The sequence below is a fragment of the Mirounga angustirostris genome, unplaced genomic scaffold, assembly GCF_029215605.1.
Source record: "Mirounga angustirostris isolate CCGP_5_RB_7025 unplaced genomic scaffold, mMirAng1.0.hap1 SCAF_10, whole genome shotgun sequence".
In the NCBI taxonomy this organism is placed as follows: Eukaryota; Metazoa; Chordata; class Mammalia; order Carnivora; family Phocidae; genus Mirounga; species Mirounga angustirostris.
This window is the reverse complement of record NW_026991718.1, coordinates 49,262,454-49,281,943: the sequence shown is the minus strand read 5'-3', so window position 1 is coordinate 49,281,943 and position 19,490 is coordinate 49,262,454. Positions and strand designations below refer to the sequence as shown.

General features: G+C 53.6%; 2 protein-coding genes across 5 annotated transcripts; one reads left to right on the top strand and one right to left on the bottom strand.

The window, feature by feature from the left end:
• The first annotated feature begins 1,940 nt into the window (after positions 1-1,940).
• SMYD5 (SMYD family member 5) lies at positions 1,941-14,116 on the top strand. 4 transcript variants are annotated; one of them, XM_045884773.3, is made up of 13 exons: positions 1,941-2,085; positions 5,896-6,004; positions 6,777-6,916; positions 7,414-7,535; positions 7,909-7,978; positions 8,570-8,674; positions 9,697-9,759; positions 9,981-10,051; positions 10,367-10,473; positions 10,840-10,896; positions 11,711-11,805; positions 12,449-12,519; positions 12,617-14,116. In XM_045884773.3, the coding sequence occupies exons 1-13, from the start codon at positions 1,990-1,992 to the stop codon at positions 12,771-12,773; spliced, it is 1,263 nt and encodes a 420-aa protein (XP_045740729.1). In that variant the 5' UTR covers positions 1,941-1,989; the 3' UTR covers positions 12,774-14,116. The 4 variants fall into 4 exon arrangements, with proteins under 4 accessions (XP_045740729.1, XP_064428384.1, XP_064428385.1 ...); XM_064572314.1 differs by lacking the exon at positions 8,570-8,674; XM_064572315.1 differs by lacking the exon at positions 12,449-12,519.
• Positions 14,117-14,613: 497 nt separating this feature from the next.
• Positions 14,614-18,722, bottom strand: PRADC1 (protease associated domain containing 1). Its single transcript, XM_045884774.3, has 5 exons — positions 18,562-18,722; positions 16,480-16,580; positions 15,833-15,942; positions 15,403-15,570; positions 14,614-15,146 (listed from the first exon to the last, which is right to left on the bottom strand). The coding sequence occupies exons 1-5, from the start codon at positions 18,626-18,628 to the stop codon at positions 15,026-15,028; spliced, it is 567 nt and encodes a 188-aa protein (XP_045740730.1). The 5' UTR covers positions 18,629-18,722; the 3' UTR covers positions 14,614-15,025.
• Positions 18,723-19,490: the final 768 nt, after the last annotated feature.

Genomic DNA, 19,490 nt, shown 5'->3' with positions numbered 1-19,490 from the left:
ATGGGTGCACTGACAGCTTCGTCCTCCCAGAGCTGACAGGATGTCTGTAAAGTTGTTAACAGTGTGCTAGGCCCAGGCCTAAGTGTTCAGCAAGTGTTAAGGTTTCTAGGACTCACCTAGAGGTGGGTCCTGGGGGTGTGGTGTTTGCACCAGCCTCTCCAGGGATTAATCTTTTCCTGGTCTGGCTGTGGAGAAGAGGCCTCCTTGAATCAGTGTCTGGACCTAGAAGCCTCCTCCCCACCAGAGATGGTGGAGTTGAGAGCAAAGAGGGGGGAAAGGTAAACCAGTTAGCCTCCTACCCCTCAGAGTTTCCCAAAGTTTTGTTTGAACTGTTACCATTTTCAGGAGCTCAGCCCCAGCTGCCTACTTAGGAGCAGACATGCTACCCTGACTATCATCTTTTTCCCTCTAGCTACCCACCTTGACACCTCTCCATCATTACATAAAATAGAGCAGTTTGGCTCTGCCTTTGTCAAGGCAGGCATTTTGTCACAAACTCTCCTGTATTTCCATGAGACAGTTATAATTTCTCCCCCTTCAGGACCCTAACTCATGGTTCCCTTTCCTTCCCAGAAAGCTGCTCAGTTTCTAGGAAGCCTACTGATAGCCTACTCTTGTGATTGCTCTGGAATCAGCAATTCCAGAGCTGATTTCTTTAATACTCTACATTTCTGGGCAGGCCTCTGTTGACGGTATTGATAATGTAGAATGGCTTCTGGGTACTAAGCTGTGCTAGTGAAAGAGGCCTGCCCTGCCACCTGGTGGTGGGAGAAGGCACGGTCCCCACTGCTGTCTGCAGTGTTCTGAGGGAGAGCAGAAAAGCAGGGAGCAGACGTGGCCTTGGAAAAACCACATGCCTCCAAGTGGTGGTAGACCATCCTCTCCTAGACACTAGGCCACGGGCTTGAGGGAGGTCAGGGTCCAGCTTCAAGAGCCCTTCTCTCTCCCGGTCTTCAGGGAAATCCTTCCTAATGCTGGACCCAAAGTCAACTGTTAATCAAAGGGATCCAGCAGCATCTGCCTCTTCCAGCACCTGCCTCTTCAATTGACTCACTTTTTAAAAATAAAACAGTTAACCTATTCAGCAGTTACTGGGCTCTACCCAATCCCCCAATGTCACCATGAGACCGTAACAGAAGCAGATACATGTCCTTTCTCGAGCACAGAATCCATTGGAGGGCAAGGAAGTAAGGCATGGTGGTCAGGCTTGGCTGTGGGGACAGATGCTAAAAGTCAGTGGTTTCAGCTATGTGGTGTCCTGAATGAACAGGCCCCTCTCCTGTTACCAGGACAATGTACATATGCACACTCCTGCATACAATTTCAGGGGTCCTCAGACTTGAGGTCCACCGTGTACCCCCTAACACCACCCCTAGGCTGCAAGGTCCCTATGCCCCTGAAGAGTCTGAGAGAAGCACAAGTCCAGCTTGAAGGCCCAAGGAAAGGGGAATTCTTGCACCCGACCGAATAGGATGGATAGGTGCAATAAGCTAGTCCCTCCTTTCTGGTAGATCAGAGAGGGTAGAAGTCGGCCGGCTGCCTCCCCCCTCCCCCCCGCCCCGACACACACACACACACACACGCTGCCTCCCCCCGCCCCGACCCCCACACACACACGCCCCCGCCCCCGCCTCGGCTGGGTCCAAAGAGCGCTGGACAAAGCGGGCCAATGGGTGGACAGAGACAACAGGGCATATAAACACGAAGTGGACACAGACACATCAAAACTATACACACACCCATAGGCTATAATACACAGGTACGTACGAAGACACGAAAAACCGCACAGATGTAAAACACAAAGGCAGACCCAGTTGCATCCAGCCACCGAACCAATCGACCTAAACATGTAGATTAAATTTAGATTCGGACTCGCTAGGGCGCAAACCCTCACAGTCTCAGACACACACGCCGGGGGCGGGGCCGGGAGGGGGCGGGGCCTCCGGGTCGAGGCGCGGTCAAGGGTCAAAAGGCGGAGGCGCGCCCAAGATGGCGGCCTCCATGTGCGACGTGTTCTCCTTCTGCATGGGCGTGGCGGGCAGGGCCCGGGTCGCCGTGGAAGTCCGCTTCGTAAACAGCGCTAAGGTGAGGCTAAGGCGGATCCGCCGGGAGCCCCCTACCCCGTCCGGCCTTGGAGACAGCCCCATGGGATCCCAGGCCCGAAGCCTAGAAGCTCCTCTGCGGCTCGGACTCTGCGGCTCGGTCCCTACTCGCGACCCGGGGGCTCCCTGTCTGTGCCTGCGCGCAGGCTTCCGGGGAGGTCACGCGGTGGACCGGGGTCTCCGAAGTCTCCGTGCGCGCGCCCCCTTCCCGCGGGACCCGGTGCGCCAGCCGGGAGCCCTGCTCCCGTTGCTCCAGGCGGGGCCGGGGCGGGGCCGGGGGGAGGGTGACGCCGGGCTTTTGGGGCCATGCTGGGGACTTTGCCTCTGGGCCGCAGGTATGGTGGGCGGGGATATGCTGAGCAGAGGGAACTGAGGTATAAAAAGGCGTGGGTCCTCAGGGAACTTTCGGAGTGAGATTTGGAAGTGGGGTGTGGAGAGAGACTAGGACCCTTCACAAAAGGCCTCGGAATGCTAAGGAATTTGAAACAGAGCTCGAAGCCCGTGGGAGCATTTGAAGCGTTTAAACAGAGGAGTGACATGATTTTGTCGTTATACTATTTTTGTTTTGTTTTGGTTTGGTTTTTTTTTGTCGTTAGAATATTATGTTTTAAAAGTTAATTGTAGAAAAATGCTAAAAATGCATATAAGGAAAGAGAAGGTAAAAACCACTCATAATCCTATACTTATGCAAATATGTGGATATTAAAATTACAATTTTGGAAATCGCTGTTTGATGTAGCAGTAAATCAAGGTCAATAAACCTATTTGTAAATATTTTTAAGAGCCGTTTCAGGGGATGGCCACAGCGCATTCAACCAACTGCTTATTTATGGACTTTTATGTTGTATTTTATTTTTCATCCCTGAGGTCAAAGGACTTGGAGCTCAATTTCTGTGCACACATCCTTTTGTTCTCTCCAGCAGAGTATTTTTTTCCTAGTTAACTTTGCCAAATTATATGTGCAAAATGGTATCGCTTTGTTTTCATTTACATTTCTTTGTTTACTGAGTAGTTTGAGTAATTTATCATGTGTAATGGCTGTGTGTATCCCTGGTCCCCCCCCAAGATGTCAGCCTTCTAGTCAGTCACCTGCCTCCTGCTCTCCCCAACCCAAGCTTCCATTGCCTTCTTTCCACTCCAGACACATCTGGAGCATTCCTCTCCTTCCATGATAAAGCAGCTCCCCTTTATCCTTGGCCTCCTCAGCCGCTCACATCTCTATCTGCACACAGGCCTCTGGTATCCTTGATCGGCTCATAGTTTGATGGTGTCCGGGTTCCATCACTCCTAGCACACAGAGATAATCACCTTCCCATGCACTGTACCCCCTATCTCTCAGCCCCTCCTCTCTTCCCTTCTTCCTCTCACTTCATCCCATCAGCCCCTCTACTTGCCCAATTGTCCTGTCCCAGCCTTCTATCAAACCCCACTTCTGGAAGAACGAGCTGGCCAGCCTCTCCATGCCCACATCTGATCTGCAGCTGGAGAAGATCACATACCCACTTAGACATGGTGACAAGATGGATTGTCGCAGGCTTTTTGCATCTGTATTCATCAAGTGAGACTGGGTCTGTAGGTTTTTTCTTTGTGCTATCCTATCAGGTTACCACATCAGAGTTATGCTTGTTTTTTAGTAAAATGGAGAAGCTTTCCATTTTTTCTGTGTTACTGAGTAGTTTAAATAGCATGAGAATTACTTATTCTTTGGCTTGAGAGAGGTGGCTCATGAACCATATGGACCTCACATGGTTGTTTGGACTATTTTCTCTATTGCTTCTCTGGATATTGGCAGGAGTGATCTTTCAAAAATTTACCAACTACTGTGCCAGGGACAGGACCATTCGGAACATGATAGTGTCTGACCAAAGAGGATGGATGCCAACCAGAATGTCATACTGGTGTGGGTCAGCCAGATATCGGCACTGCTTCTTTCTCTAGGCTTTCTTCCTTTTGAATTCAGTTCTGGTAATTTATATTTTCCTAGAAAATTATCCATTTAGTAAAGCTTTTAAAATTTACTACATAGTCTTAGAATTTTACACAAACTTTTTTCTAAAACTTATTTTTCAAGTTGGAACTATCTTTGCAAGTTTATGCCCTTTGCATTCAGGTTCGCTTCTCTCCAAGCCTCTTGGTGATATTAATGAGAGCTGCTTTTCTTGGAACACTCTTATGTTTGGGGGATGAGTGGTTTTATAAAGGAACCAGCTCTGATTCTGTTCCCTTTGTTTTTGATTACTAAATATTTTCTGCATTTCGTCCTCTGGAAAGAGAAAGACATTGTTGTTTACCCAGCGTTGAGATTTGAGATTGTCAGGGATAATGTGGGTCCATGTTCATCTCCCTTTGTCCCATAGAAGAAGGCTATCTTTTCGTTTTGCTAGATTGGGTCCAGTGCTAAAAGGCATGGAGGTGGGGTTCCAAGAAGACAACTAAGGGTACATCAACGGCTTTGGCCAGGGGTTTTGTTCCAGCTGTCCCACTCTGCGGTTGGAGCTCCCAAAGTTGTTCAGGGTTGAGATCTGTAGCTCATGGGTTGCTCGGGGCCATCCTGGTCTATACATCCCTGCTTCTCTGACTTTGGGAGGTGCTGCTATCTAGCCACAGTGCCAGTGCTAGAAGGAAACAGGGAGCTACCTGAGAGGCCACATGACGGGACGATTTACGGCTGTGTCAATCAATCCATCCCTCCCTCCCTCCCCCTCCTCCTTCCTTCCTCTTTCCTTCTTTCCTTCTTTCTTTTCTTTCTTTTCTCTTTTTGTGACAGTTCAGTGCTAGCAGGGGCAGCACGCCTCTTCTCTAAGTGAACCGTGGGCATAAGTGCCCCACAGGGCCAGTAACTGCCTGGGTCCTGAAGCTATCTCCTGAGTCCCTCTGCACCTCCTTCATGTCTTATGTGATGTGTACAGTGCTTTAGACCAGAGCTCCTCAGACTTTAACATGCATGTGAATCACCTGGGCATCTTGTTAAAATGCACATTCTGCTTCAGCAGGTCTGTTTGCGGGGGGGAAGGAGGGGCTGAGATTCTGCATTTCTAACAGTCTTCCAGATGATGCCCATGCTGCCCATCCATCACGTCATTTTGAGTAGTAAGGAGCTAAAGCTCATAAGGTACATTCACCTGGGCTGAGGTGCATCCTGGAAACTACCTGGTAGGTATTATGATAATATTTTTCATATACAAAACAGATGCAAAGAAGTGAAACAGTTGGCTCCAAGGTCACAGCAGGTAGTATTAGGGTTGCTGCTAGGATTCGTCATTCCTTTCAGTCATTCCTTTCCCTAACACTGAAAACTGGCTGGGTCCTGTGAGTACCTCACGGACCAGAGAAATACGGCACATTCTCCCCCAAATTAGGCCTCCCTCTTCTGTGGCATAGGAGCCCTCTGCAACCCTGAGCAGCAGCATCACTGCCAGGATCCTGGAGGGGCGCATGGGTGACACCAAGAAGGCTGCCCTGTCATTACCAGCTCCTGGTACGGGAGCCTCGGTGCTCCTGCGGCCATTCCAAAAATTCTGCTCCTCTGGCTGACATGGTGGCTCCCTCCCCATCCCAGTCCCTCTGCTCTGAACAGGCTGAAAGAAGTGTGACTGAAAGTAGGTCAGAGCTGCATTTCCAGAGGAGGCAGTTATGGAGGGTGCTGACCTTGCTCCATGAACCCTCCCAAGGCAGAGGCCTCTCCTGAGATGGAGGCCTGTGGGGGGTGATGCTGGGCAGCCCTCCGGGAACCCTTGGAACTGGGTCCTCTTTCTCTCCTTATGGCCATCCTATTCCTTCTCTCCCCTGGTAGGGAAAAGGGCTGTTTGCCACACAACTGATCCGGAAGGGGGAGACCATCTTTGTAGAACGGCCCCTGGTGGCTGCGCAGTTTCTCTGGAATGCACTTTATCGCTACCGAGGTAAGCACATCTCGTCCACTCCTCGTGGCTGCTGGGCCCAGCTGCGTTTGTGCATGGAAGACAGTTACATTAGCTGATGTCTCTGGGACTTCAGGTGTTGGGAGAAAAGTTCATCTTCCCTTGGAGAACCGTGCCTGAGAGCCATGCTTGTCTCTAGTCTCAGGGCATTTGGGGAGTGAGCGGTTGAGGGGCTCTTCCAGCCTGCTCCCTGGGGGCACTGTCCCTCAGGTGGAACTCAGTCTGAGCCAGAGTATAAGGGCCTGGGTGTCATGTTAAAGGGCTCTGTGCCGAAGTGCAGCCCTCCACCAAGAGGAGGCCACGTGCCCTTTGGTCAAAACAGGTGGAGTTAGGGGTCAGAAGCAAGTAGGATGCCCTTAGCTTTTCCAGCCACATGCTTTTTTCACACTTTTCTTAGGCTAGAGACAAACATGAAGGAGGGTCAGTTGGCTGCAGAATGTGGGGAAAGTGCAGTCTGGGGGCTAGGAGGGAAGCTCCACAGACTAAGTCCCATTGGGAAAGCGGGGAGTGCCTGACAGAAGGGATGGGACTCCAGAGAGGGAAGAAAACCAGTCTGCCTTGGAATGCATGTGAAATTATTCACTCATTCTGTTCTTTAACACAGTCGTTCATTCACTTACTTCCCAAATGTTTGTTGAGCACCTACTGTGTGCCAGCCACTATTTTTAGCCCTGGGGATACTGCTGTGAACAAGACAAAACATGGCCCCTGCTCTAAAGACACTCACATTGTCCTGTGTGGCTCTCTCCCTCAGCCTGTGATCACTGTCTTCGGGCACTGGAGAAGGCAGAGGAGAATGCCCAGAGGCTGACTGGGAAGCCAGGCCAGGTTCTGCCTCACCCCGAGCTGTGTGCCGTGCGCAAGGACCTCCACCAGAACTGTCCCCACTGTCAGGTGAGCATCCCCAGGGAGTGCACCTGGAAGGGGGCGGGGGGAGGGGCCTTAGCTGAAGTCCTCTGTGAGGAGACAGGAACGACAACAGACCTGACCTGCTTGGAATGACAACAGACGTGCTTCTGGCCCCTCTGAGCCATGATGGAGGGGAAGACATTCAGAAGGCTCCATTACTGTTCCAGTTATTTTGTCCTTCCTGTCCCAGTCCCACTGTCTAGAAAATAGGTCTGGTGGGAACTTGCCCTCTTCCCGGGAGCCTGGCAGGGGCTCTTCTCTCTACCTGAAAGCTCTCTCCTTCCCATAGTTTAACAAGGCTGGGTGCCCCTCTCACGTGCCCCTGGGGCACCGTGTGCCTTCTGCTTTCGTGACGCCACTGAGCTACTGCTCGGGCTGCTCAGGGAAGGAACGCAGTTAGCGGAGGTGAGCACCACTGAGGGATGTCTGCGCCTCCCCCCGTGGCCAGATCCTAGGGTGTTGACCTCCACCCACTCCACCAGGTGGTGTACTGCAGTGCAGAATGTCGACTGGCAGCTGCCGAGCAATACCATCAGGTCCTGTGCCCGGGGCCCTCCCAGGACGACCCCCTGCATCCTCTCAATAAGCTGCAGGAGGCCTGGAGGTAGGTAGCATTTCATTTCTTCTTCTCTTTATCTTCCCTCTCTGCCTGCCTGCCTGAGACCAGCAGAGGCAGTCATCTTTCGGAAATTGCCATCCCACAGGTTTTTCCTCCATCTTAGGGTTAAACAGAGGTCACATCACCTTCAATGTGAGCCGCCAATCCCACCAACCTCAGCATTTTACACACTCCCAGGAAGAGCCCCATTGCGCCCATAGGGATGTAAAGGCCTGCCCACGTCCTTGCCAATAACTTCCTCTCTTTGGTTATGAATGGCGTGGGTAGGAAGGATTCTCTGTAGCAGTCAGACCGGGCTTCCCTGAACGCAGCTACTAGGGAGGGAATTTCTAGGCCAAATCTTTTTCTTTCTCTCCAGGAGTGTTCACTACCCCCCTGAGACGGCAAGCATCATGTTGATGGCCCGGATGGTGGCCACGGTGAAGCAGGTGAGCCCACCCGGCCCTCCCAGGGAAGCCGGTTCTGACCTCGTTTGCCCCTTGGCCTCAGTCTCCCCCTCACCTCGAGAGGGAGTATTGCTTGGATGCAGAGCTCCCCCTGGGCTGTGGAAATATCAGGAGCAGCTAACCATAGGTCTGGCAGGAGACTCTGATCTAGGAGAGGGCGTCCTGTGCGGCATCAGGTCATGCACTCAGCTTTCAGGCGCCACTTTCTCAGGATCATGTCTCGTGTGTCAAGTGAGAGGAGCCGCTCCAACCCCTTCTATTAACATTGAAGCTCCACAGCCTCATCCTCCTGTTTCTCCGAGTGGTGTTGAACTGGCTAGCCTGGCCCAGCTGGAGAGATGGTTGGGTGCGGGTGTTGGGGGGGAGGGAGTCTCCAGGCTGAGGAAGGGTCTATCGAGAAGCTCATGTGTGCTGGTGTTTCCCTGATGGCAGGGGCTTCAGAATCACGGGCTACCCTCCCACCTGGGCACAAGGGGCAGCAAGGAGGTGGGTGTCCCTGAGTCCACGCATGCACATGCATGCACACACGGGCATATATGAATGTGACTTTGAAGTATATTTGTTCTGCTGCAGGCCAAGGATAAAGATCGTTGGATCAGGCTCTTCTCCCAGTTCTGTAATAAAACAGCTAATGAGGAGGAGGAAATTGTCCACAAACTCCTGGGGGACAAATTCAAGGTTAGGCTTCTCCTGTGATCCCCCCACCCCCAAAAGCCTTGGATGTTCTGTGGCTGCCTGACAGGAGCTCCACATTTGGTCCCTTCCCACCACAGGAAGAGGTTAGAGCCTGGGGCCAAAAATCTATTCAGAGGGCCTATATTCCTGCCACTATTTAACTTTGTGACCTCACATGGACCAAGAGTTGAGAAGTGGGGTGATGACAGAGGAAGGAGGGGTTGAGCGCCCTGACATGGTAAGGCGGAATCTCATGATAGGATGGCAATGGGCAAGTCAGTTATAATGGAAAACGGAGGACTGGGGGTCCACAGGATGAGGGAGCAGCATGAAACAGGAGGATTTTAGCTGCCGATGTGCTGAGTACCCACTCCCACCCAAAGATAACACATTCTCACTGAAGACAGCAGACTTCCATGGAGAAGCTGCCTGAAGGCACAGGCAGGGTTTTAAGGGCAGCTGGGGTGGGCCTTCCTACATTCATTCTGAGGAGAGGAGGTGGGGAGTCAAGCTGGTCCGGAGACCAGGTCAGGGAGCCTGGAAGATGGTGGTGAGGACAGACATTCCAAGCCACATTGCCTCAGCCCTCCTGGTACAAGCGCTGGAAAATAGGGAGGAGGGGCGCCTGGGTGGCTCAGTCCTTAGGCATCTGCCTTCAGCTCGGGTCATGATTCCAGGGTCCTGGGGTTGGGCCCCACATTGGGCTCCCTGCTCGGCAGGAGGCCTACTTCTCCCTCTCCCGCTCCCCCTGTTTGTGTTCCCTCTCTCACTGTGTCTCTCTCTGTCAAATAAATAAAATCTTTAAAAAAAAAATTGGGAGGAATTTGGGGTTCGCCACCCTGGGTTGGAACAATCCATCAAAGTGCTAAGGTTCTTTGGAAATAAAGACTCTGTGGGCTTCCTTTGCCTTCAGGGAAAGCTCTTCTACAGAGCTGGCCCTTTTTCCTTCCCTCACCTGGTCTTTTGGGCCCTGCCTGGGTGCTAATGGCAAATCCCCACGTCTCTCCCTGCTTCCCCTAAACCAGGGCCAGCTGGAACTTCTGCGGAGACTCTTCACAGAGGCCCTTTATGAGGAGGCGCTCAGCCAGGTGAGTGTGGGGAAGGTGGGACCAATGGCCTTCTACTCATTCCAGTTCTCCAGGAGCAACCAGGTCAGCACCTCCCTACTTGGAGAGCTAAGTAGGTAGAGCTGACTTGGTATGAAGTTGGGATGGGACTAACTCACAGAAGACTTCCCAAATGGAGAGTTATATCAGGAAGAAAAGCGAGTGGTTATAACCTGAGCACTCGTTTTTCTTTCTCCCCACAGTGGTTCACACCAGATGGATTCCGGTCTCTCTTTGCTCTTGTTGGGACCAATGGCCAAGGAATTGGGACCAGGTTAGGAGAGAATGTTCCAAAGCTATTGAACTTGTTCCTCAGGGCTGGGGTGGGAGATTGACAGAGGAAGGTAGCACACCTCTTTTCAGGATTAGGTTGGGGTAAGGTATGATTCTGTGGCCGGAGAGCTGGACTGGACACAGTGGTGGGAGTCAGAAAGACTAAGGTGGTAGAATTTGCTCTTGGGAGCCCTTGGTCTGTTGGGGAAGATGGGCCCCTTCCCTGGAGAAAGACGTGGGCTTAACTTGCCTGGAGGTGGAGAGCCCTGTGAGCTGGGCCTCCTCCTCTCCACCCATGGATGCCTGGGACCCCCAGCTCCCTGAGCCAGTGGGTCCATGCCTGTGACGCTCTGGAGCTGAAGCCTCAGGACCGAGAGCAGCTGGACGCCTTCATTGACCAGCTGTACAAGGACATCGAGGCAGGTTGGTGAGATGGAGCCTTGGTCTCACCCAACCTCGGATGCCCCCCAGTCAGACACACAGTCTTCCTCTGAGGGAGTTCTGACCTAATGGATGGGGAAGATAATCCCTCTGCGCCTATGGGAAGCTTCAGATCTATCCACAGGACACGTAGATAAGCCATGACCCTGAGATCCATACAGAGGCTCAATGCTGGGGTTGGGGGGTCCTGGACAAGTAAGGTGATATGTACAGAAAAGCTCGTGCCTCCAAGAAGCAAGTTCAGGGGAACTAGTAGTGACCAGGTGGCAAGACAGGAGAGCCACTGCTATCCTCATAAGCCTGGGTTCCTTTGCCCCCCAATAACAGCTGCATATTACTGTCTTACAGCAACTGGCGAGTTTCTTAACTGTGAAGGATCTGGCCTCTTTGTGCTTCAGAGCTGCTGTGAGTCCCGGTGTTGAGGAGGGGTGGCCCCTTGTAGGCTGGTGGAGAGGAGTCTGGGAGCAGGATTAGGTCTGAGCTTCCTTGGGGATTCTCCTGGGCCTTTTCGTTCCATCATTTTCTCATTCGTTCATTCACTGGACTTAATATATGTGTATACATAAAACCTTCCAGTGGGCCCGGCCCTGTGCTAAGGCAGGACACGGAGTTTTGATTCTTGCAAACGGAAGCCTTGGTTTTGCACCACCATTGCCCTGCCAGGTTTGGGAGGGGAGTGTTGTGAGGGCCTGGGACGGCTAGAAGGCGAGTCTCCTTAGCACCTGACAGGGAGGGGCAGAGCCAGCTCACACCATTGTCTTTTCCAGATCTCAGCCTCTCCCACTCTGGTTTCCTCACTGTAAGCCCCCCTCCCAGGCCATGGGGCCATTCCGCCCCTCCCAAACTAGGCTTGCAGAGGGCCTGGCTCAACTGTGGCAGGACTGAGTTCAGTGGTCGGGCATGGCCATTCCTTTCACAGCCCCATCCCTCCCTTTGTGGGATACTGGAAACAATAGAGAATCAAGTTGCCCAGGGCCGAGGACAGCAGGGGCAGGGATGGCAGGTGGGAGGGGGTGGGAAGAGGGAGTGCATTTTGCATTTGTGCCTTGCTGTGTGGTCTTTAGGAAAGAGTACTGGACAGGGAGTTGGGAAACTTGGGTGCCAGGACCTGCACGGCCCTAGCGGGGGTCAGAGAAGAAGGAAGGATGGGAGCCGGTGCTCTGCAAGGCTGTTACTTTTGTTAGTCAACAATCCTTGTGACTTGCCTCTCATGATCCAGGTAACCACAGCTGTGTCCCCAATGCAGAGACCTCCTTCCCAGAAAACAACTTCCTTTTGCATGTCACTGCCTTGGAGGATATCAAGCCAGGAGAGGTGAGGGGGCTAGGAGCTGTGGGGTGTGGGGGGCGGTGGGCCTTGCACGTTTTCCCTCAGTACTGGGAGCAACAGTGGCTAGAGCCCCAAGTTCTGGCTGTTTGGTTGATCCCCACATGCCCCAGGGCAGCCATCTTTTTACCCATGATTATGCTCTAGCCCCACCCTACCCCCCCAGTTCTTCGAAAAATAACCGGAAAGCCTCAGAGCAGTGACAGAGAGACAACTATATGCCCAGCTTCTTCTTCCTAGCCACCTTTCAATAAATCCACAGCTTCTAAGAAAGCAAGAGATGGCTCTTGGTGGCTTGGGCTATGGTGTATGTGTGCGTTTGGGGGCTGTTAGCACAGTGCACAGAGCCTTGGTTGACTCTTCTTCCAGGGCGGGTAGCACCATGTCAAGATAACCTCTGACCCCAGCCACAGACCTTGGCCATTGACTGCCTGTAACCATGGCCTGAGGCTACCCACAGTCCCCTCTCCGTCTCAGACACAAGCGGTTTGAGCCTCTTGGCGGTGTGCTGAGGGCACAGGGAAATGGATGAGGGCTGGCTCCTGGGAGGTGGGGCAGCAGGTGGGGAGTCCCTATTCCCATGTAAGGGAGAGCACAGGCCATCAGACCCCACCTCTTCTGTGCCCCCCAGGAAATCTGCATCAGCTACTTAGACTGCTGTCAGCGCGAGCGCAGCCGTCACAGCCGCCACAGGATCCTCAGGTGCCGGCCGGGGCTGCGGTGGGCGGCCGGGCTCCCGGAGGCTCCGTCCTCATGGCTGCCTGACTTCGCCCTTCCCACCCTCTCCCATCCCCTGCAGAGAGAACTATCTGTTTGTCTGTTCCTGCCCCAAATGCCTGGCAGAGGCTGATGAGCCCAATGTGACCTCGGAGGAGGACGAGGAGGACGAGGACGACGAAGAGGAGGAAGGACAGCCAGAAGATGCAGAGCTGGGGGATGAGATGACTGATGTGTGATGTTACCCTGCCTGGAAGGGGCCCTGCCCCAGACCCTGCAGGAAAAGGGGGCCTCCCCGCAGAGAGGAGGCTCGGAAGGAACTCCCCACTCCCCTTGCCTGCTTTCTCCACACACACCCCCTCCCCCACCCCCCCATTCCAGCTGTTTCTGCCGGAGGGTAGGACGGAGGCTGGACACTAGGCCCAGGCACTCACCTCCCACCAGACCTCATGCCCTGGACACTGCTGCTGAGTGGCTCAGGCCCTGCGCTGTCCCCGAGCCTCTCAGAACTGCCCCCGCACAACACGCGCGCGCGCACACACGCTCCAGGTGTGAGCAGCTGCAGCCAAGGTCAGGCCCTAACAGCGTTTCTTCCCCTTGGCCCCATGGCCATGTTTACCTGTCCACCTGAGGCTTCACCCCTTTCAGCCTGCTTCAGACGGGATAACAAGATGGCAATCTGAGGACGGCCTGACCGCACTGAAGTGAAAGGAGGGGGGGTGAGCTGCCTCCACCTTCTTCCCCACCTCCCACCATTGCAGCTGCTAAGGCAACTGCCTCCTGCTAGCACCGCTGGGAGAGGCAGGAAGGAGCAACCTGGCCTCCAGAGCACCTCCCCGGAGGCTCTGTGCCAGGGACACTGAACCAAGGGTATACTTCCTTCTGTCCACCTCCTCATCCCCACTATTTGGACATCTTGGGGAGTGGAGATTAACCCCTTCCCCAGACTCCGGAATCTCTGTACCTTGTGCCTTGCCTCTCAGGCCCTGGCACAGTGGCTGGCCACATGGGGTATGAAGAGGCCTCTGCCTCCCTCAAGAGGGGCATGTGGGGGATCATCACCCCTTCCTCAACACTCTTTCCCACCGAGGACTCCAGCAGCTTGGCTGACACTGGGGCATGAAAGGCCTGCGCTCCTTAAATTTGGATGCTCAAGAGGTTTCTCTGGGACCAGTTTAACATGGGACAGTGAGGGGCTCTCCTGGCTTCAATCTCCATCTTTAGGGTCTCCAGAGAGGAACATTGAAGTCTTCCAGAAAGCTAGAGGAGCTGGGCTGGATATTCTGACTTAAGCCCTGACTGTGTCACCCTCACTCCACCACCCCCCCCATTAGCACCACCCCTCACTCTTGGGTTGGATGCTATGAGAATTAAAGCCCATCACTTGCAATTTCATTGCCTACCTTCCCTGGGGGTGGGGGCGCCACATCCCCCTGCTGAGGGATCTCTGGGAGGGCACGTGCCCAGCGCAAAGGCTGTCTTAGATTATGAGTCGGGTGGCGCCCCACCTGTGTGAGGCCTGTCGGGTTCTTACTCCTTCACAGCAGCCAGCACCCCCTCCCACCCCCGCCTGCCCACTGTCCTCAATAAAGTGTGAGTGGTGACAGGCCTCTGCAGGAATGCTTTGTGGAGAAGGATTCGACAAGCTGCTTGGGGCCCGCAGCAGTCACGTAGGTGGTGCAGAGGCACGTAGTTTTACACCAGGTGATGGCAGGAGATGGGAGCTGCAGCTCCTCAGTTTGGGCTCCTCTCTGCACTCTGCGCCTACACTCTGCTGTGCAAATGTTTCTAAATGCCAAGAGCAAGGGTCTTTTGCAGTCTGGTGTGGATCCCCAGGACCAGGCTATCAGAGGAGTCTTCTCAGGGGACTGACCCATGGCTTCCTGAGTTCTTGAGCAGGAAGCAGGCTGTATTGGGATCCAAGATTAGCAGCAGCCCAAGCACTGGTCCTAAAGGACCTTGGGCAAGTCATTTTCCCTCTGTGGGCCTCAGTTTCCTCCCCCTCAAAATAAGGGCATGGGACCAGATGAGTATGAAGGCTCCTCCCACCCATGTGCTCTTATTCTAGGACACGGTTGCGACCCTGATGAGAGGCTTTATTGCTAAAAAATCAGTGAGGGTTTATTCCTCAAACACCAGCAACTGCTGTGAAGTACACTGAGGAGACCCTGGGAAGGGGAGGCTGGAGCAGGTGGGATGTGACAGGTCACAGGTGGCTCTCAGGCCACCTGCCTTTAGACCCTTTTGTTCCAGATTCTAGCCAAGAAGCTCTGGGGCCTCTTTACTCTTCCCATAGCATGAGATGTTTGGGGGCCCTGAGGAAGGGAAGGCCCGTGGCGTGGCTTTTAGCATAGCCAAGGCCCAAGCCTTTTCCCTCTACCCAGCTCCACCTGTCCCCAAGTGCTATCCCCAAATCCCAAAGAGCAGAATTCCTGGATTTTCCTTTCCCAGCCCAGAGTTGCTTTAAGGGTGGTATGTGGGACCAACTCTTCTACCAGAAGGTCCAGGGTGGTTGCAGCAGCTCAAAGGTGGGGATGCTGGTGACATTGACTGGGATGGAAATGATGGCCCATGGCAGCCCATGCTGTTCCAGGGAGCGGCGGATCATGTAGCTGGGAGGGCATGAAGAGAGGTAGGTGGTGATGGTCACTTTCTCAGCACCCCATCATGCCCCACTGTCCCCATCACTCTGGGAGTTCTAGAGCCCAAGGACTAGGCCCTCCAACTGGGGCCCTCCAACTTGTTTGGCCCAAGGACTCTTGGCCCTCCAACTGAGGCTTGCGGGAAGGGACTGGTGATTTCCCTTGACCTCCCCAAGTCATGGCACCCAGGCTGGTGCTGATACAGCCAGAGACAAGGAGCCCTCACCCATCTCGGCCGAGCAGGAAGAGGGCAGGGATGTCAGCTGTGCGCTGGGTACTGTCCTGGATCATCTCCACGTAGAAGCTGTCATTGTCAACCGCATTGTCAGAGATGATCACTGCCCGCCCGCCGTGCTCCTGCACCACTCGGGTCTTGGAGAGGAAGGAGCAGCCCCTGGAAGAGGTGATGATGAGACCAAAGGAAAGGCAAGGTGCTAGCTAGCCCTCCTCCAGACTGTCAACACTGGAAGGATGAAAGAACCAGGGAGAATTTCTTATAAATGGTCAAAAGGCATGGATCATAAGATGTTTCTTAAAGACCATTAAAAATGTGAATTATTTAAGAACAGCTATTTCAGAGCACCACCACCGACACTGATCTCAGAATCTACCCTACACCTGCCCTCCTCTGGTGCCTGTCTCTGTCCGCTCCTTACCCTCTCTCCACCAGAGCGATCTGGTCCTGGATGAAGAAACCGTTGCTGAGCTCCCCACAGGCCTCCGAAGGTTCTGCAGGGACAAGGTGAATCTGCTCATACCTTGTGTGCTGAAAGACATTTAGATACGTCAGAGTGAGGAGACATGCCAGTTTTAAGACTAGGCTGACTGCCCCATTCTCTTGGTTCCTCACGAAGTGTGAAGGGAACATGGAGTGGTTTCTGTATGCTGGGCACTGAGGTATTTTTTACTAAATTCTCACAAAGTCTTATCTAGTTGTCCCCCCTCTACCCTGCCTTTCTATGAGATACGTAGGGGAGTTGCTATGGACCCAGAAAGGGGAAGTAACCTGCCTTAAGTCACGTAGTGCAGACAGAACTAGCAGAGCCCTTGGTTTCTCACTGTTTCATGTCCCCAAAGAAGACAGCTTGTCCCTGTCTGGTGCCCGAGTCTGTATTACACCCAGAAGGGTAGCTAGCTGGAAACCCTTTCTCCCTGCACAGCAGCCCCAGGAGGACAGAGTTGGATTCTGCACCCTTCCCTGTCTCAGCACTCAAGTATTGGTTGAAGGGAGGAGAGCGTCACCTTACTTAGTCGGATGGAGGTGGAGACAAGATCAGAGAGAAAAGGGTCTCCCTGAACTTACAAAGATACCACCAAAGTCCTTGGCAGGTGTGGCTGTGAAGATGTATCGAATGTCTCCAGGACTCAGCACTTGGAAGTACAAATAATCATGGATGCGTAAGCCTGAAAGATAAAGAGTACAGATGAGAAGCCTCCAGGGAACAAGCTGGTTCAAGTTCAGATCATGGACCCTTATCTTCAATGGGGCTGGTTATAGTCTGGCCTCAGGGACCTAGCTTTGGCTGAGTGAGTCTTCCAGGTGGGTGAGACAGATGGTCTCTGCCCTGGGGAGGACAGAGCTGATACAGAGAGGGTTAGTAACCCCAGAGAGATCAGCTGCAGCTGCTGCTGCACAGGGAGCCAGGAAGATGAGAGCCTTTGTGTTCTCTCTCTCAGGATGAATCCATCTTTGCTCTGAAGTGGACCTGAGAGTTTCAAGGTGGAGCTGTGGTGGCTTGAGTATAAAACGATTCTCACTAGAACTTCAAAGTTCACTCCGGTTCCATTGCCATGCCCGCTGTCCAGCCACTATCATTTCTTGTCTTCACAGATCCAGCTTCTTAACTGGTCTATCTGCCTCCATTCTTGCTCTCTACCGTCCATTCCCCCAAACAACAGCCAGGGGGCTTCTTAAAATATCGTAAAGCAAATATGATGAGGTCACCACTCCTATGGCTCCAGTACCCTTCAACAACTACCCTTTGCACTAAAAATAAAATCTAAACTTTTAACTGTGGTCTGCAGGATCCTCTTCCATCTGGCCCTTGGCTGCTACAACCTCATCTACTCCTCCCTGGCCTCCTTTCAGTTTCTTCACTTCTCTGAGTCTTCTTGCAACCGTTCCCTCTATGTGGGAGGCCTCTTCCCCTTACCCCACCCCAGCTCTACTCTTCACCTGGCTCACTCCTACTCATTGGTTAGGTCATAGCTGACATGTCACTTCCTAGAGAAACCTTCTGCCCTGTCACTGCTCTCCCCCTATGCCCCTTCAAAATCAGCTTTTTCTCCATTGACACTTTCAACATAATTTGTAATTATACAGTATGCGTAATTTTTTTTAATGTCTGTCTCCTCCACTAAGGCAAGAACCACAGTTTTGCAGCTTAGTTCAATGCTGTATCTACATTATGTAACAGCGGCTAGGATATGTGGGTGCTCAATAAAGGTTGTTGAAGGCATGAACAACTATTTTCAGCTCCATTGCACTGAGGAAGAGAATTTTCAGAACAACCAGATTTTTCTGGGGTTTGGGATCTTCTCTTCAGCACCAAAGTTTAATATTTACCTGGATTTGAATCCTTGGTTTCCTCAGCCCAGAGAGATTGAGGAATGTGGAAGTGTGGAAGCTGCTGCCACAGGTCAAGCAGTCAACTAACTATCAAGCCGTTACTGTGTGTCAGGGTTAGGACTGACTGTGGCTTTAGTTGTCCTTGTCTCCTGCCCAAAACACAGCCACCAGATAGAGTCCCACTGGCTTGGCACTGGGCTCTATGCCTTTTATCCTGGGAGTGGCGACTTCCCATCAGATACAGATACGTTCCCAAGAAGCCTTCTTTAACACTAAACTCCTCCTCCTTCCCACATACATCTTTGCCTGGCCTTTGCATCTGCTGATCTGTGTAAATCAAGTATGGGTATACGTATGTGCCCATGTGTGTGTATGGGTGTGTATGTTTATGTGCTCCTTCAGGTGCAAACAGGTTGTGTGTGTACGTGTGTGCCTGTACATGTGAGCCCACGTGTAAGAATGTGTGCTCCCGTATGCGTACGTGAGTGCTCACATACGTATCTCCAGCTTGTAATATCTCTAGCTGTCCCTTGTTCCTTCTGGTCGCCCCTTCGGCCATCTGGGTCGGCGCTACTGGGGGCGTGGAGAGGAGTCTTGCTTCGACGTGGGGAGCTGAGGACTGAGGCCAGCGTCAGGCCGCACCCTGCTCATGTCGCTGGGGACCAGCAACACACGCAGTCCAGTCGCCTATCCCCAGACCTGCCCTGCCCCGAACTCGCGGGGTCCCCAAGGTGACCCGTGACTCCCGGGCCGACATGCGAGCGAGCTAGAGGGCCAGCCCCGCCCCGCCCCGCAGCCCCGCCCGTTGCCGCTCACCGTGGGCCGCGACGCACGCGGGGAGCCAGAGCACGAGACAACACCAGCCCGCGGCGCCGGGGACCATCTCCAGGGCCCGGCCCGGCGCCGCGCTTCCTCCAGCCGCCCCGCCGCGCTAGCTCGCTGGACTTCAGCCTGACAGCTGCTCTGGCCTCCAGCCCCCAGACCCGCTCTTACTGCTGGTTGGCGGACGGGAACGAGGCCCACGGATGATTGGCTCTGATGCCTGTTCGTGTAGCTACACTTCCCGCCTCTGCGCCTTAGCCCACTTCCTATTGGTCGAGAGAAGTGGAGCCGAGGGCTGATTGGTCTAAACTCTTAACAGCAACTGCCGCCCCCCAGCAACCCGAGCCCCAGCATTTCTTAGTTTGGATTCGATTCCAGGGCCGCGCGGGCTGGTGGGCGGGCCCGGGAGGAAAGCGAACTGGAAGTGGGCACCCCTCTGGACTCGCTTCAGCCGCGGCAAATCGGGGCCGTCAGCTGATGCGATCTCGGCCGGATTTTCCCTGCGGCCGCCTAGCAAGACGACGATTTGCTTCTCCCAACTGTGCTTTACTCCTCCTCACCACCTTTTTGGGAAGGCGTTCGTCTGGCGCCCAGGTGGTCTCCCGCGACCTCCGCTCCGCTCGTCCTCTGCCCAGTTCCACCAGTGCCTGCACGCTCTCTGTCGGTAGGCGCTGGGGACGCGGCTTAGTGATCCCCTCCCTCGAGGAGGCTGTGGCCAGCGCAGAGCCAGAAAACGGGCATTGGGGCCAGGTGCCGGGTGCCCACGCTTGCTTTTCTACTGCTTAGCGTACAGCTGTGACCTTGGACACCTTCGTAACCTCTCAGCCTCAGTTCCTTCATCTATAAAATGGGCATGATAACAGTACCAACTCGATAGGACTGGAAGGGCTTATGAGATCTCTCACCAAGTGCTTATTTAACGT

What these genes read in the sequence shown, in the direction of transcription:
- SMYD5 (XM_045884773.3), top strand. Translation starts at nt 1,990, where the DNA reads ATGGCGGCCTCCATGTGCGACGTGTTCTCCTTCTGCATGGGCGTGGCG. An exon ending in AAGCTGCAGGAGGCCTGGAG is followed by an intron (nt 7,536 to 7,908) that starts GTAGGTAGCATT and finishes CTTTCTCTCCAG; the next exon opens with GAGTGTTCACTACCCCCCTG. An exon ending in ATGAGGAGGCGCTCAGCCAG is followed by an intron (nt 9,760 to 9,980) that starts GTGAGTGTGGGG and finishes TTCTCCCCACAG; the next exon opens with TGGTTCACACCAGATGGATT.
- PRADC1 (XM_045884774.3), bottom strand. Translation starts at nt 18,628, where the DNA reads ATGGTCCCCGGCGCCGCGGGCTGGTGTTGTCTCGTGCTCTGGCTCCCC. An exon ending in CGCGTGCGTCGCGGCCCACG is followed by an intron (nt 16,581 to 18,561) that starts GTGAGCGGCAAC and finishes TTTATCTTTCAG; the next exon opens with GCTTACGCATCCATGATTAT. An exon ending in ATCGCTCTGGTGGAGAGAGG is followed by an intron (nt 15,571 to 15,832) that starts GTAAGGAGCGGA and finishes CACCTCTTCCAG; the next exon opens with GGGCTGCTCCTTCCTCTCCA.